The sequence below is a fragment of the Bactrocera neohumeralis genome, chromosome 5 (assembly GCF_024586455.1).
Source record: "Bactrocera neohumeralis isolate Rockhampton chromosome 5, APGP_CSIRO_Bneo_wtdbg2-racon-allhic-juicebox.fasta_v2, whole genome shotgun sequence".
Taxonomy (NCBI): Eukaryota; Metazoa; Arthropoda; class Insecta; order Diptera; family Tephritidae; genus Bactrocera; species Bactrocera neohumeralis.
The window spans coordinates 60,223,122-60,241,539 of NC_065922.1; the positions used below are offsets into that span (position 1 = coordinate 60,223,122).

At 39.7% G+C, this 18,418-nt stretch overlaps 1 protein-coding gene and 1 long non-coding RNA gene across 4 annotated transcripts in view; both read right to left on the reverse strand.

The window, feature by feature from the left end:
* Nucleotides 1–274: 274 nt before the first annotated feature.
* The window catches only part of LOC126760216 (uncharacterized), an 89,850-nt gene continuing 71,706 nt past the window's right edge, over nt 275–18,418 (reverse strand). The window contains exon 2 of the long non-coding RNA XR_007667175.1: nt 275–1,306. This is a non-coding gene — a long non-coding RNA (uncharacterized LOC126760216). The remainder of the gene's footprint in view (nt 1,307–18,418) is intronic.
* The window catches only part of LOC126760157 (nuclear pore complex protein Nup205), a 31,893-nt gene continuing 18,652 nt past the window's right edge, over nt 5,178–18,418 (reverse strand). The window contains exons 15-17 of one of the 3 annotated variants that reach the window (XM_050475603.1): nt 7,980–8,140; nt 6,649–6,819; nt 5,178–5,437 (exon numbers count right to left, since the gene is read on the reverse strand). In XM_050475603.1, coding sequence (XP_050331560.1) covers nt 5,253–5,437; nt 6,649–6,819; nt 7,980–8,140 — 517 coding nt within the window. In that variant the 3' untranslated portion in view covers nt 5,178–5,252. Of the gene's footprint in view, nt 5,438–6,648; nt 6,820–7,979; nt 8,160–18,418 lie in introns of those variants that run through there. The other 2 variants (XM_050475605.1, XM_050475604.1) reach the window with 2 other exon arrangements.

The window sequence follows — 18,418 nt, forward strand, 5'->3', positions numbered from 1 at the left end:
TAAATCAATTGCATTGACATTTAAACTAATTACAGATGGTTTCTGTATAATTTTTCAGAAGTCGTCAGTTTTCCGCGTTTTGGCGCGAATTTCTAACAGACATTTTTATCGAACTTTTAATTTTGATAAAGACGTCATATTTGCTATTTTCGAACTGATGGGGTTCGAAAAGCCCCAATTAACATTATTTTTGCATTAAACACAAAAACTGATTTATCTTATCACCAAAATGTACATATAGGTATCCGATAAAGCAATTGCAACTAGAGCGAAGTTGTCGAGTTTGTTTTTATTACAACTCCGATTTATTTCGAATTATTTTTTGTTTCAAATGTATAGCAACCCGTCGCGACAGAACAATTGTAACTCTGCCATATAACCGTAAAACACTTTCTTTTCCTAATTGAACTGAGTTTGTGTTTATTGAAACATTTATTCTTCTTCTTCAATTCTTCAATTGGATATTCCAAGCGAAGCCAGGTTCTTCTCCACTTGGTCCTTCCAACGGAGTAGAGGTCTTCCTCTTCCTCTGCTTCCCCCGGCGGTACTGCGTCAAATACTTTCAGAGCTGGAGTGTTTTCGTCCATCCGGACATGACCTAGCCAGCGTAGCCGCTGTCTTTTAATTCGCTGAACTATGTCAATGTCGTCTTATATCTCGTACAGCTCATCGTTCCATCGAATGCAATATTCGCCGTGTATAATGCGCAAAGGACCATAAATCCTTCACAGAACTTTTCTCTCGAAAACTCGTAACGTCGACTCATCGGTTGTTGTCATCGTCCAAGCCTCTGCACCATATAGCAGGACGGGGATTATGAGCGACTTATAGAGTTTGGCTTTTGTTCGTCGAGAGAGGACTTTACTTTTCAATTGCCTACCTAGTCCGAAGTAGCACCTGTTGGCAAGAGCAATCCTGCGTTTGATTTCCAGGCTGACATTGTTAGTGGTGTTAATACTGGTTCCTAAATAGACGAAATTATCTACAACTTGAAAGTTATGACTGTCAACAGTGACGTGAGAGCCAAGTCGCGAGTGCGACGACTGTTTGTTTGATGACAGGAGGTATTTCGTCTTGCCCTCGTTCACTGCCAGACCCATTTTCTGTGCTTCCTTGTCCAGCCTGGAGAAAGCAGAACTAACGGCGCGGGTGTTGAGGCCGATGACATCAATATCATCGGCATACGCCAGCAGCTGTACACTCTTATAGAAGATGGTACCTTCTCTATTGAGTTCTGCAGCTCGAACTATTTTCTCCAGAAGCAGGTTGAAAAAGTCGCACGATAGGGAGTCGCCTTGTCTGAAACCTCGTTTGGTATCGAACGGCTCGGAGAGTTCCTTCCCGATCCTGACAGAGCTTTTCGTGTTGCTCAACGTCAGTTTACACAGCGGTATTAGTTTTCGGGGATACCAAATTCAGATATGGCGGCATAAAGGCAGCTCCTTTTCGTGCTGCCGAAAGCAGCTTGGAAATCGACGAAGAGATGGTGTGTGTCGATTCTCCTTTCACGGGTCTTTTCCAAGATTTGGCGCATGGTGAATATCTGGTTGGTTATTGATTTTCCAGGTCTAAAGCCACACTGATAAGGTCCAATCAGTTTGTTGACGGTGGGCTTTAATCTTTCACACAATACGCTCGATAGAACCTATATGCGATGTTGAGGAGGCTAATCCCACGGTAGTTGGCGCAGATTGTGGGGTCTCCTTTTTTATGGATTGGGCATAGCACACTTAAATTCCAATCGTTGGGCATGCTTTCGTCCGACCATATTTTACAAAGTTTCAGTGCTTCGCCGCCGTGTTTGAATAGCTCGGCCGGCAATCCGTCGGCCCCTGCCGCTTTGTTGTTCTTCAGGCGGGCAATTGCTATTCGAACTTCTTCATGGTCGGGCAATGGAACGTCTGCTCCATCGTCATCGATTGGGGAATCGAGTTCGCCTTCGCCTGGTGTTGTACTTTCACTGCCATTCAGCAGGCTGGAGAAGTGTTCCCTCCATAATTTAAGTATGCTCTGGGCATCGGTGACTAGATCACCTTTGGGGGTTCTACAAGAGTATGCTCCGGTTTTGAAACCTTCTGTAAGCCGCCGCATTTTTTCGTAGAATTTTCGAGCATTACCCTTGTCGGCCAGCTCATCAAGCTCTTCGTACTCACGCATTTCGGCCTCTTTGTTTTTCTGTCTGCAGATGCGTCTCGCAGTTGTTCTTTTGCACTTTCCGAAAACCAATAGTTTCGGTTGCAGCTGAAAGTAAGGAGTTTGAAATGCCGTCCCACAGTTCTCTTATACCGAGTTGTTGACGAGTGCTCTCAGAGAGCAGGAGTGCAAGCCGAGTAGTAAATCGTTCAGCTGTCTGTTGTGATTGCAGCTTTTCGACGTCGAACCTTCCTTGTGTTTGTTGACGTGCGTTTTTTGCTGCACAGAGGCGGGTGCGAATCTTGGCTGCGACAAGATAGTGGTCCGAGTCGATGTTAGGACCTCGGAGCTTACGCACGTCTAGAACACTGGAGACGTGTCTTCCGTCTATCAAAACATGATCGATCTGGTTGGTGGCTTTTCGATCCGGAGACAGCCAGGTAGCTTGATGTATCTTTTTGTGCTGGAATCTAGTACTACAGATAACCATATTTTGGGCCCCGGCGAAGTGAATCAGCCTCAACCCATTTGGGGATGTTTCGTCGTGGAGGCTGAATTTACCGGCCGTAGTGCCAAAGATACCTTCTTTGCCCACTCTGGCGTTAAAGTCGCCAAGCACGATTTTGACATCGTGGCGGGGGCAGCTCTCATAAGCGCGTTCCAAGCGCTCATAGAAGGCACCTTTGGTCACATCGTCCTTCTCTTCCGTCGGGGCGTGGGCGCAAATCAGCGACATGTTGAAGAACATCGCTTTGATAGTACTCGGCGACGGAGTCTCTCTCCCACCACGAATCCAACACCAAACTTGCGCTCCTTCATATGGCCACTGTAGTAAATGTCACAAGGACCTATTCGTCTCTGTCCTTGTCCCGTCCATCGCATTTCTTGGACGGCGGTGATGACAGCCTTTATTTTTGGAGGACATCAACCAGCTGGGCAGCGGCACCTTCCAAATTAAGGGTCCGGACATTCCAGGTGCATGCCCTTATATCGTAGTCCTTATTTCGTTTGCCATGGTCGTCATCAAAAGGGGTGTCTCTCATCCGAGGCAGTTGGTAATCTTTCATTGGGGGGACTTTTTACGTGGCGGGTCCCAAATCCAGCGCACAACCCTACGTAGGGGATGTTTCGCCTACGGATGTTCTTAGGCTACCCAGAGGATACTTGGTCAAAGACCGGAAGTTGTGAGCTGCTTAAGCCATGTGTAAAAGAATCGTTTGTGGCCACTCCCAAGTGAATGGCGATCAGAGAACTTTCCTCACTTGCGTGAACTTCTACACATGTCTCCATCCTCCGAAATTGAAACATTTACTTAGCATAATTTTTACGTTGAATTTTTTTCCAAGCCCCGTTTTTATTTGATGATCCTCTTCTATCCCACCAATCATTTCGAGCTATATTAGTAACAAAACGGTCGAAATAGTGCATCGTGGAGGCCGATATGGAGAAACCGCTTATTAGCAAACATAACCAACTAAGACGATTGCAGTTCGATTAAGATTATATAGAATGGCCTAATAGCAAAAAAAACTGTTAGTTTCTGTGATGAGTCCAAATTTAATTTGGTATAAAGTATTGACGTGAGCATGCTGAATGGGAAATGCCACTTAAGTGGGTTCTCCAAAGGCACAACGACCCGAAGCATATGGCAAAGGTCCTAAAATCTTGATTCCTGAGGAACAAAGTGGACCTTAACTCCATAGAAAATTTTGGTAATGTGGCAAATGCTGCTCTGTTTTTTCTGGAGAAATTTTCTCCAAACGATAGTGGATAATCTTATAACGTCAATACGGCGGTAATACAAAGCACTTATTGAAAGTAATGGCTTTGCCACAAAATACTAAGTTTTATTCCACTTTATTTTTACAAATGTACCTATTTTTTTGAGTTGAAATTGTTTTGTCTTATTGAATTTAGATGTTAAATGATTGTTTCTAATCAAAATCCAATATTTAAAATAAAATTAAAATAGTAGGTCTCCGTAAATTACGGTTTTTGTAATCAGCAGTATTTTCATTATCATATTTCAGGTACAAATGTGTTTTTTGTACATTAGAGCGGGTCCATCACTTCTAACTAAATGTACATTGTTTTCGTTTGTTCATAGTACTTCCGCAATTTTTTGAATTGTCAAGCCATTCCATTGGACATAAGCTTTAGCGAACTCGATGCGACAGCTTCGATGGCACTGTGTCCACTTCGACACTATACGAGCTGTTCTTCCATGAAGTTTATTTTCTACCAGAATTGCAGTAACTGATTGATCCCACAATATAATTCTCATGAAATTTCCATCTGCGCTGGTAGTTTTTCGAGGGTCATCCTATTTGCAATGGATTTTTGTGATAATAGAGTTTGGTGGCCAAATGTGGAAGTTCATCTCAATTTTCATTTGTTTACTATTTCTCACTCTTCCGTGTTGCATTATTTCGCACTTCCTAAAGTGTGAAATTATATCGTCACCTGAAATGCAAAATAACGTAACAACATTTTCGGAAATTTACAGTGGCATGAATGAAACACGAAATAAAATGGAACATGAGTGAAACAAAATTTTAATATTGGTTAAAACTGATTTATATCTGACCGCAGAACCTGAAAATGTTGAACATATGTAATATTATATATGTAATTTGAAGTAGTGAAGCGTAATTAAGAAGACACTCAATTTCGAATTTTTTGATGATACGTTATTTTGCGTTTCAGGTGACGATATGTACTTAAGCTATTAAATTTTCTTTACTTCATTTCAATTAAAACGATACAAATAACAAATAAATTTGGCCATACTCTACAGTAAATAATCGATTTTTCTTCTGTTCTTATTTTATTGTACGCTTCACCGTCAGTCGAGGAATTCTCAAAAAGGTTTAGCTGCGGAGGTGAAAACCAAATTTTTGCACATAAAATACACCCTCATATTCAAACAAAAAATTTAAAAAAAAACTATACCGTTGAACAATAATTTTAATCGAATATTACTGGTACTGGTTCCTATTTTTTTGTTCGACAATGTAGTTATTTTAATATTACTGAAGTACACATTATTTGTATTTAATTTTCAGTCATTTATTTTTATATTCTCACGTACGTGCTTATAATTAGTACAAAACCTTACTTTAAACACCTGGAAGGAGCTGAATTAATGACTTTATCCGTCGTACTAATGTGCAATTAAAGTAATTCGCAGAATCCGAACCAGAAGCCGATGAGAGATGGTTGCAAAATGTCTCATTGAACACTGAAATCATATTCTGCTTCAATAAGCCGAAATCCTCAATGGTTGTGGCATTCGGAAGATATTCTGTAAATGTGTAAATTTATTATTACAATTTTGCTCAAGAGTTTTTTGTGATTATATTTTATAGTGAAAATCGGTAAACGAGATTTCGCCCATATATGTATAAGCTCGATATTATTCCTAGCTCTTTTTATTTTTCCAACAGATATTTCAAACAAAAAATTGCATAGATATCAAACCTACTACGATCTTATATTAAACTATTTTTCAACAAATGTTAAATGTCTTTAAACAATTTTCGAGGTATCTTTAACTTTTACACCCTGGACGGAGTATATTAAGTAATAATAGGTTGTCAAAAAAGTATTTTCGCTAGTTGGCGCTGAAAGCGCGTAGTTCTAGTTTTATTCGTCGCATCGGGTCATGCTATACCTTTTTGGAAAGCTCATTTCACGCGTTAACACGTGTTTGATTGATTTTCGTTTCTTTTAAGTCGTTCGTGAGTTATAGCGTCGCAAACATGGAGCAAAATAAAGAGAAAATACGGCATATTTTACAGTACTACTACGATAAAGGCAAAAATGCATCTCAAGCCGCCAATAAAATTTGTGCAGTTTTTGGACCCGATACAGTTTCCATTTCCACCGCACAACGATGGTTTCAACGTTTTCGTTCTGGTGTAGAGGTGGTCGAAGATGCGCCACGCCCCGGAAGGCCTGTCGTCGAAAATTGCGATAAAATCGCTGAATTGGTCGAAAGAGACCGGCATAGTAGCAGCCGTAGCATCGGTCAAGAGCTGGGCATGAGTCATCAAAAACTCATTTCAATTTCAATAAAAAAAAAATCAATAAAAATACCGCAAGACTTTTTTGAAAACCCATTATATAAATGATCAGTGTGATGAGCTGAATTGATTTAGCCATGTCCGTTTGTCTGTATCGCGAATTGTTTTTGAATATTGTTCTGAAATTTTGCATACGAACCGAACGATCAAAGTAAAGTTCCGGTATGGAAAACTGTTTTTATTTGACAAGATATCTTCAAAAAATTTTATCTAAAGAAAGATTTCAATCTTCGAATAAATTTTCCAGTTCGAACCATTATATCAAATAGGTGCCATACAAACAGAACGGTCAAAATCAAATTCTGAAACTTTTTATTTGTGAAGGGTATTTTAGCTACTGAAGTTATCATTTTTCTTGTTGCGATCTACTTTTGAAAAATTCAAGTTAGAGAGAAAATATATATAGTATATTATTATGTGTTATCATTACCTTCAATGGTAAGTGCTAAACCCTGTCCAGTTGCACTAGCAGTCGATCTCACGTAAAAGTCCAAGTGTAACCACAATAAATACAAAGTTTGTTCGATGATAAAAACGTATAACGAAAGCTCCTTTTGTCTGTTTTCATACTGTTTAGCCCACTCGATATTGGAGAGACGAGCTGAAATAAAAAAATATGCAAAATTTTTTATAATTTATAAATTAAGCGTTAAATAATATAAATTTACAAACAAATAAATATGAACGTAGGATAGTAAAACGAGTTCATAAATACAACTCATAAAGTCTTGGATTAGTAGAATACAAACTACACCACGATTCATTTAAATAGATACATACATATGGTCCGTATCCAGCTCGTAAGTAATTGCTCAAAAAAAGTACAATATTTCTTCAAGTAATTTTGACAGCTGGTTACGCATTATGAATGATTCACATTAGAAGAGCAAGAGAGAGTAAATAAAGAAAATAAACTTTGTGTGTAATATGTATGTATGTGTGTAATAACATTTCCATTGCGATTTAAGGATTGTCGTTTTATACAACATTTCAAAAGTAACTATACTTCATAATAATGATTTCAACTTATTTAGGATGACGAGTGATTACTTTGAATTTCCTTCAAGAAACAATTCTTGATTAATTGTTTCTTCGCAAAACCAGGATTGCCAAATACGCATTTTATTGAAAAAATTTATTACAAATTAATACTAGATTTCTTTAGAGCTGCATACTAGCACAAGAAAATTTACCGCAGGAAAAAATTGCATAGAAATTGCAGGAAATTTTCTTGACCATTTCTTAAGCGTTTTTTTGTATGAAGTTTTCACATTTCTTGAGAGCTGGATACTATGCTATACTACATGTTTTATTTTTACGAAGTCCGAAATGTCTTCATATATCTTTTATATTTCTGCTTTTACGCGGCGTTTTAATGAATAACTCAAAAAATGTGCTTTTAAATTCGCGTCAATTGACTAAGTTCTGGAAACTCGCTGAGGTAACCTTTTAAGATTTCATTATACTATATTATCATCTAAGAAAGTTGGTCGTTGAGATTGAAGCTAACATCTGCGTTCATAATATGACATTGCTCCTTTATTAGCTTTACAATTTGAACAATAATAAGTTCCCATAACGGCTTAATTTCACAATAATTAGGCTACGTGCTTACAAAATAATAACTGCTGACATAAAAAAAAGTTCTTTGTTTTGAAGGTTTTCAGCTTTCTCAAGTCGTTATGCAATTCATTATGTGCGGCAAACGACGTGACAAAAATAACATTGCTTTTTATGAAGCTAAAAAATCATATTACTTACCAGAGTTATCAATGCTAGCATCAGCCATGTAAGATCTGCGGGAAACTATATTGTCAGTAATTCGTTTTTGCATCTCTAAATATTCTACCGATCCTTGTAGGTGATTCAGCACTGTTGTGAAATCAAGCGATTCATTTACACTTCTCTCCAATTTATCTATTCTGAAAAAATTATTGTAATCTTTATATATACATACATATATAGTATACTGCCTCGATTACTAGAAAATATTTTATTTTGCACATATCTTTGATTATTATGACTAAATAATTTTTAGTAAAAGATATTTCATTTTATACTTATATGTATATTTATATACATATATTTTTTTATTAAAATCTTGATAACTTTTTTAAAAAAAAAAACGCATAAAAGCAAAATCTCATCGGTTCTTTATTTGAAACGTTAGATTGGTTCATGACATTTACTTTTTGAAGATAATTTCATTTAAATGTTGACCGCGGCTGCGTCTTGGAAAGGTCCATTTTTATTTAGTTTTGTAAAGTGTAATTTTGGGCAACAACACGTTTTTCGAGCATTTCGGCCAGAATAGCCGAGTTAATTTCTTCGGAAATGTATGTCTTCCAAAGATTGGAATAGTTGCTGGCTTATTTCTGTAGACTTTAGACTTGACGTAGCCCCACAAAATAGTCTAAAGGCGTTAAATCGCATGATCTTGGTGGCCAACTTACGGGTCCATTTCTTGAGTTGTTATGAATTGTTCTCCAAAGAAGTTTTCCCTCAAAATGGCCATAGAATCGCGAGCTGTGTGGCATGTAGCGCCATCTTGTTGAAACCACATGTCAACCCAGTTCAGTTCTTCCATTTTTGGCAACAAAAAGTTTGTTAGCATCGAACGATAGCGATCGCCATTCACCGTAACGTTGCGTCCAACAGCATCTTTGAAAAATACGGTCCAATGATTCCATATAGCGTACAAACCACACCAAACAGTGCATTTTTATGGATGCATATATGGCCACCAAGATCATATATAGACTATTTTTTTTGGGCTACGTCAAGTCTAAAGTCTACAGAAATAAGATCCAATTCCAGCTTTGGAAGACAACATTTCCGAAGAAATTCGGGCTATTCCGGCCGAAATGCTCGAAAAAGTTGCCCAAAATTGGACTTTCCGAATGGACCACCTAAGACGCTGCCGCGGTCAACATTTAAATGAAATTATGTAAATGTCATGAACCAATTTAACGTTTCAAATAAAGAACCGATGAGATTTTGCAAATTTTATGCGTTTTTTTTGTAAAAAAAGTTATCAAGCTCTTAAAAAATCACCCGATATATTTATAAACATATATTTTTTTATTATAAATCAAGAAAGTCAGAAATTTATCCTAAAACTGTCAAAATTATTTGTAAAAATTTTAAGAAAAACCCGAGTATACCGTTTTATAGCGCTTTGAATCTGAGTATACAAAATTATAATTTGAATTAGTTCGATAGGATAAGTTCCTCTTCTTATTTGCACGATATTATTGAGATATCTAAGCGAATAAAACCACACTAAAAAAAACTTTAAATTTGGTACAACCCCTGGGAAAACTAGTAGCCATTACTGTGAAAAGAAAGAAGCCCACTTTTTATTTAGTTTTGTATAATGTATAATGTAATGTATAAATGTGGGAAGCGATGACAAGACAACACGTAGTAGACACACTTACTAATGACGTACGCAGTCATCAAACAGTAATTGCGCGAGTCAATTTATTTACTCGTTAGGAATAAAATAAATATATAATTTTAAGTCAGCCAATAAGATTGGTTCTGACTGATCCTTTATTTGTATAATATTTCACCGTATACACATGTACTTCAATATTGAATATATTACACTTAAACTGTACAAGTGTTACAAGTGGTAACTTGTTACTCGGCAGTCGATAATGATAGTGACCTCGAGGCTATTGTTCCAGTTGCTTACATAGGCTATGCTTGTCGCTGCTCATACTATTGAGATGCTGGTTGTTTACTAGTAAATAACTATAATATTTGGGTTGTTATTGTTTGTTGTACTGATAGTGCGCTTCTATTGTTCTAAGATAAAGTTGTTTTGATGATTTTTCTTTTTACTCTGGTGTGTGAAACTATCGGAATAGATGACTTTTTGAAAGTATTTTCAACCTTTTTTTGACATAGCAACTATTTGTAACCTCTTTACTCCTAGGTTCATAGTTGTCGCCTCGCAGTCGCCCTATACGAAATCTTTCAAAACTGATAACACAAAAGAACATCCTGGTAAGTAGGTAACTGGGACTCAGAGAGATTGTACGGATATATGCCAAACACAGGACATTTCTGTCTAAATTTAAATTTAGATACAGACATTTTGAGTTCTGTTGAGAGAATATAAGTGATAGCACTCGGCGAAATCAACAACAAGAGTGAAGGAACTCGATGAAAAAATATTTATGTGGATACCAGTCCGAACGTGTCGTATGGCGCAGGGAAATGAATGTAAGTGATAGAACTCGGCGAAATCACCGACAAGAGTGAAGGAACTCGATGAAAAAATATTTGTGCGGAGACCTATCCGAACGTGTCCTTTGGCGTAGGTGAATGAATGTGAGTGATAGCACTCGGCGAAATCAACGTCGAGAAGTGTGGCCGTAAGCCGATTTTCACCTTGCGCTGTGGCGCGCCGCCTTTTCGCTCGTATCTCGGGAACGGTTCGTCCTACGGCCATGATCACTTGTACCATTTCGATAGCAAATGACGTGAAAAATAATTTTTGTTTTATACATTTTGACATGAGATGCGTATTTCAGGCGCTAGGTAGACAATTTCACGATTTTAGGCGAATTTCCGAAATTTCAAGGCCGGAGTTGGGGTTGAAGATGCAATACGATCTCAAAACAAAAAGTTGCATTGGAATCAGGAAGTACTAAGGCAACTTTTCCGCACTATTAGAAATCCCGAATCGAAAAAAGTCCGGAATCGACCCACCCTAACGTACATGTTGAGCGAGTATACAAAATCATGACCTATGATATCGAAATTATGCACCGAAAGTACTGGTGTTTGGTATAAGCAAGTAGAACGCGTACAACAGACGATAAATTACACACCACCTCGTTTGCACAAAAATATCGCCGTTTAAGATATTATTAACTGGATTAGAAATGCCAGTGCCTGAAATGCCGAATCTGCAAGAGCTTTTAAATAACCTGGCTGCAGAAGATCGATTCATCGATTCAGAGCGTGAGAAAAGCCATCTTCAATCGAAAGAGAAAGTAGCTCGACTACAAGAGGAAAATCGCAAAACCTTTAATGCTCGCCGCAAAGCTGAAATTGAGTACAATATTAACAATTGGTCGCAATCAAACGTACACAGTATGGATCTGGGCTGAAGCTGCAACCAAAATATCGTGAACCGTACAAGATCATTAAGCAGCGAAAGTTGGAGATCACGAACGACCCTGACGTACTACTACCGTTGCGGAATTCATGAAAAAATGGATTTCTTCATTCGGGTGGAATGAAAGCGCAGGATGACCGATTGTGGGACATAAGCACAGTCACTGCGCGCGTAACAAAGAACCTATAAACTTTGAAATAGTAAAACAAGTAATTTAATTAACAAGTACGTTTCGTTCAATGGACGATCCCACAAAAATAAAGCATCAATGAAAATATCGAAATAGTAAGACTTTGCAACTAAAAATCGGAGTATAATTTTTCAAAACTTTGATACCGAAATACATACGTAAGTACGGTTTTTGAAGTATGTATTTTATTTAGAAGTATCCTAAAAGATAACGTATGTTGTTAAAATTTCAAATTTTTGAAAGGTTTTAGATACAAAGGCGGTCAAAAAAAGTAGATTAGTAAAAAATTGATAAACAGTAACGCTAATGGTATTTCCAAAAGTAAAAATGAATTAAAAGTTATTCTACCATGTCAAATCGCGAAAGTTTCCCTTAATTCCGATCGTTCGGTTTGTATGGCAACTATATGCTATAGTGAGCCGATCTGAACTATTTGTTCCGATATTACATTACAACAATAACATTACATTAGAACAATAACTCATACCAAATTTCGTGAAGATATATCGTCAAATGAGGAAGTTTCACATGCAAGCATTTGATTCCGGTCATTCAGTTTGTATGGCAGCTATATGCTATAGTTAACCGATCTGAACAATTTCTTCGGGGATTACATTGTTGCCTTAGAAAATATTCCATACCAAATTTCGTGAATATATCTTGTCAAATGCAAAAGTTTTCCATACCAACACTAGATTCCGATCGTTCAGTTAGTATAGCAGATATATGCTATGGTAAGCCGATCTGAACAATTTCTTCGTATATTACGTTATTATCTTAGAAAATAATCTGTGCCAACTTTTGTGAAGATACATGGCAATGTGAAAGTTTTCCATACAAGAACTTGATTCCGATCGTTCTGTTTGTATGGCAGCTATATGTTACAGTGGTCCGATATCGGCAGTTCCGACAAATTAACAGCATCTTGAAGAGAAAATGACGTTTATGAGGGACTAGTTCGTACATATACAGACAGACTGACAGACGGACATGGCTAAATCGACTCAGCTCAACATACTGATCATTTATATACATATATACTTTATAGTGTCTCCGACGCATCCTTCGGGGTGTTACAAACTTCGTGACATACTTAATATACCCTGTTTATGAAAAGCCATTATTATGAATTTTATTACGTACCACACGCGACAAACTCAGCACGAGGAGGCAGCGCTATATTAATCAAAAGCAATATTGAACACTGCGAGGAAGATCAGATTAAGACGAAGAAATTCAAGCTACAACATTTTCAGTTAAAATGCACAATCACCATTTGTATCTTATTGCTCTGTATAGTCCATCTAAGTAAAGGGGAGCTATGTTGCCTGTTTGAGCTCCTGAGGCCCGTGGAGGTCCTCTGTTGGCCACTCAGGGTGAGCGGCGGCGCAGCGCGCGAACAATGTGCGGATTGCACAGCCGTAGAGGCTGGTCTCGCAGTATTGCGCAGGCAACATGGGGCCACGTAACTCATGGTCCACTCCCTGTGAGTCTTAAGGCCTGAGCAGGTCTTAAGATGGCTCCATCCATTGCATGAATTACACCTGACCGAGGTGGAGATTGGATGGAGCCTTTTTGCGCATACGCAGCAGAAAAATTCCTCCGGGCACGGGTTGGACCCGATGCCAGCATGAGTCAGGAGGATACGGAGCAACCCTGCTGCAAGGCGTTGCTCCAATGATGACAAACACAAATTAACACTCACCGATCCAAAAGGGGTTAGATCGCCGAAAAAACAGCCATTGGTCGGATAAAATCCGAGTCAATTCCGGTACGTAGAACCGGCTGTCGTGGGAATTGTGGGATGGCAGCCTCCTGCGAGAACCAATTAGAAAATCTTGGTTCCTCGCACAGTCTGTTCCGTGTGTCAGACCGTCATACGTCGGAACGTGACATCAGTTAAGAGCAATTTCTGCACTGGCTGGTGTCATTTCCCGGCGTGTTCCGGCCTGCGCACCACACGTGAGTGGAGTGAATCGTACGTTGCCCCATACTGCAGGAGTCTGCCCTCGCAACACACAACAGTGACGTCGCCAACCAACACCTCAGTCCGACAACCGCCCCTGCGGGTTCTGCAACTGCAACAAACACCACCTACACGTCACTCCCTCACCCCCAGGTTGACCCACGGACACCCGCGACAAACCCGAATACTTCAATTCAACTGCAACGGACTCCAGAGCAAGATCGAGGAGATAGTTGCACTTATGAATCGGGAACGCGTATCGATAGCTGCGGTCCAAGAAACCAAGCTAAACAGCCGCTCAGATCTTCTGAGTTGTGGAGGTTTCAACGTAATTCGTAAAGATCGCGAGCGAGATAATGGTGGTGGCCTAGCCTTCATATTGCACAACACCGTGCAGTATCGTCTAATCGATGAGGACATCGACCGCAGGGATACTATCCTATAATGTCAGGGTATAGCTATCCGGTCAGGCGATGTCGAGCTCGAAATATTTAATATATACATCCCCCCAGTTACATGCTGCCCTACAGGATATCAGCCGAATATAGGAGCGCTTCTTCGTAGTGAAAACCGTTTGGTACTAGGCGACTTTAACGCGCACCACGATCTTTGGCATTTCTGCCTGTCAAATGATCGTAGGGGGATGGAGCTGGCGGAACAGATTGAGATTCGACATTCTGCACAATGAATGACGAAGCCCCCACCAGAGTCATGGGCACCTGTAATAGCTCGCCCGATATTACCACTGCTAGCGGTGGTCCGAAGAGACACGACGACCGAGTTGAGGTTCAATTCAATGGTCATGCCTCTTCGGACCTGAAGAAGTGCGCGAGCTACTTTAGCCGGCAGTTTACACTGCACCCTTCGGTAGACAAAACCAAGAGGTGTGTTAACCAACGGCTGCGCAAAATGCCAAACCACTGCGCGCGCCACTTACTTTCACCGATGAGGAGGTTCAGGGTGTCATCAACAAAGCAAAATCTTCCAAATCCATTGGCCCTGATGGAATCAACATGCTAATGCTAAAGCATCTAGGCCCGACGGGAGTAGGCTATCTCATCAAGAAAAGTCGGAAGAGTGGTTCCACTACTGAAACCTGGGAAACCCGCCAACAAAGAGGAATCTTATCGACCGATAACTCTCCTCTCCCCAGTAGTGAAGACACTTGAGGTCTTGCTACTCCCGACCTTCACTCACCACCTGAGCCTAGCCAGCCACCAGCATGGATTCCGAAAAGTGCACAGCACCACCACTGCACTTAGCGTCATAAACGCTCAGATAGTTCGTGACCTCAACCACAAGCCACCCTGCGAGAGAACGGACCTCGTAGCGTTGGACTTGTCAAAAGCTTCAATCATCCGTACTATTTCGAGGTGAAACATCCAAACTGAGAAGAATTAAACAGGGGGTTCTGCAGGGTGGTGTCCTCTCCCCGCTACTTTTTAATTTTTACATATCGAAACTCCCGCAGCCACCAGAGGGGGTTTCCATAACCTCGTACTCAGATGATTGTACGATATTAACGTACAGTGTGTTAAAAAGTAAACAACTACCTCACCGACCTTTCTCGTTTCCTCACTGCACGGAACCTCACACTTTCCCCCACCAAATAAACACAGCGACCATTTTTACGAACTGGACGAAAGAGTAGAGACTTGAGCTTAATATTGAAGTCGATGGCGTTAAAATTCCGACTGTAAATAACCCTAATATTTGAGGTGTAACTTGCGATAGTCTATGCTCCTTCACTCCCCATACGATCGCGATTATTGCCAAGGTACAGAGCCGCAACAAAATCCTCAAGTCGCTAGCCGGCAGTACATGGGGAAAAGACAAAGAAACGTTGCTGGCAACATACAAGGCAATCGGCCAGCCGGTCCTCAACTACGCAACACCTATGTATATGGTCGCCTGGATGCAGTGATACGCAGATGAGGAAACTCCAGACCTGCCAGAATACTGCACTCCGGACCACGACGGGGATGTCTCCTATCGAACACCTACACAGAGAGACGCTTATGCTCCCGGTTAAGGAGCATAATGAACTCCTCTCCAAGCAGTTCCTGCTGGGATGTTTTCGCAGAAATCATCCTTGCAGCCATCTGCTTGGAGCGGAACCGCCTCCTCGGAGCATCAAAAGGTCCTTCCTAGACTATGTCGACGACGTCGTAGAGTACGCCGACCGGACTTCGGACGTAACTGACTTCCGACAGGTACTGACCGCCAATCACAGTGGAGCCATTAACACCTTCACCGACTCCCTTCCCGTGAATGGCGTTCTTGGAGTCGAACCACCACCCATCGCAGACGAAGAGCTCGAGTTGCTGCGAGAAACGCGAGTGACCCTAGCGCAGCTTCGTTCTGGATATTGTAGCAGGTTAAACTCCTACCTATCCAGAATCGACCCAGACATACCCAACGTATGTCCTGCATGCAACGAGTCTCCGCATGACACTGACCACCTCTTTGCATGCCCTAACAACCCCACCCATCTAACACCCTTTCCCTTTGGTCCGACCCCCTCGAAACAGCACGTTCCCTGGGCCTCCCGTTAGATGCAGTCGATGACAACATAGATAACCCTTACCATCCTAACGGAGACTGATAAACCGTTAAAACAACAACAACACGGGGATGGCAGCAAACTAGGTGCTCTGCTCTCAAAACTAAGCTTAATAAATGTACAGCGAAACTAAGAACACAAATTAAACAGTTTAAAAATTTTTTCTTCAAAGCTTATCTGACTAAACTACTAAATCCACTCACTATTCACTCTGGAAAGCTGCAAGAAATATTAATAAACAAATAAAACATGTCGTACCATTAAAACTAAATGAAACTACATGCTGCCGTGGTTGCAAATCATTTGAGAAACACATTTACGCCTATCGATGGATATGAGATAAACGTGGTTGGTTGGATCCACACATCAGCATTTCTCATGTTACTATTAAAGAAATTAAAAATCTTATCAGGAACACAAGACTCAAAAAAGCACCTGGGTACGATTTAATAACCGGAGAAATATTATGCAATTTACCAAAGAATTGTATAAAAAAACTTGTAAACATTATAAACACTACATTATGCCTAAGATACGTTATACCGCTTTGGAAAGTATCTAAAGTCATAATGATACCTAAGCCAGGTAAACCAGTACACGATGTTAAATCATATAGACCAATTTCGCTGCTGCCAGCTTTATCTAAAATCTTTGAGAATGTACTCATAAATATGCTCAAATCAATAATCGCTCATAAACACCTCATACCAACGCATCAATTTGGCTTCCGTGACCACCATTCAGCAGTTCATTCATTCATTGACCAGGTACACCGAATTGGTATTTTCGTTGAAAATACAATTGATAAAAAGAACGTTTGTACGGCCGCCTTCTTGAACACGCCTCAAGCTTTTAACAAAGTTGACATTCGGGTCTGCTGCTCAAATTGAAATACATGCTACCCAAACAATATTGCGAAATAATTGCTTCCTACTTAAAAAACTCAAATTTACAACCGGAAGCGTGTTGGGGCCAATGCTTTATTTGCTTTTTACCAGTAACCTCCCATCTGACTTATATGACAGCGATGACACAACTTTGTTAGCAGCTGGAGAGTCAACTTCAGTATCTACTCGACGAGTACAGACCTTAGTCAACGCAATTACTAAGTGGCGCATCAAATTAAACGATACCAAATAAATTCACGCGACTTTACCTTGAAAAAGTCAACGATCTTCCGATTTATATAAATAATATTCCTATATCACATCATAACAGTGCCAAGTACCTAGGTATCACTTTAGATGATAAACTACGGTGGAAAGAGCATGTTAAAAAAAGGAGTGAGCTTGATATCAAATTTGCTAAACTTTACCACCTAGTTGGCAGCACATCCACTCTATCAATTCAAAACAAACTGTTAATATAGAATCAAGTTCTAAAGCCAGTTTGAGCCTACGGAGACCAAATATGGGGTTGCTCAAGTCAAAGCTGTATCGTCGGCATTCAACGCTTTCAAAGTAAGGTACTAAGGACTTTAGCTCTTTGGTACGTTAGTCCTGCTGACCTGCACCGTGATATAGGTGTGAATTCAGTGGTAAATGAATTCTACAAAGTCTCACAAACTGAGGCTTAGACAGCACGTTATAGCCCTGACAGACGAGAGCGCTAATATGCATTAGCGGGCTTAATTTACATTTACTTGCGCATTTGACCCATGTTAATGCAAGTTAGTAATGCACAAAAATTTCGTGCATTTAGCTGAATTTACTAAATTTGAGTAGGCCCAAAAATGGCTAGTTTCTGCTATTGTTTGACAGATGTCGCTTGAAATCTGCCACCTTGTTTGTGTTTACAGCTTCAGAGTTAACAGTTTTTATATTACTAATTAAATTATGTGCAAGTATATTAACAAAAACAAATTTTAATATTTTTAGATGGCAGAAAATAAACAACGCACAGTTTGTTATCCATTTTTCCAAAATTCTTAACTTTTTCGCACACTTTTATTTCACTTTTTTTTTTTTTTTAATAAATAAACAAATTTCACTACCAGCTGTCTAAATGCACAAGTCTGCCGTCTGTCCCCATAAAATAGCAATGCGCATTAGCGTTGCTTAAGGCGCATTAATTTTGCTCGTCTGTCAGGGCTATTAATGAGGAAGCCTCCAGACTCTTCGAAACTGCTGCTCGAGAAATCCGGTGGAAACGCAAGAAGCCTTCCGACCTAGTAAGACAACAGTAGCAGCAAATTGTATTTCTCCTAATTAATTAGACTAGAATTGTTAGTATTTTATTTTTATATACACTGCTAGTCTTAGGTTAGACGCACCAACGTTTTTTTTAATAAATTGTTATATTTATAATCACGCTTCTTGTCCGAAAAATATTTGCTCATAGTTGATTT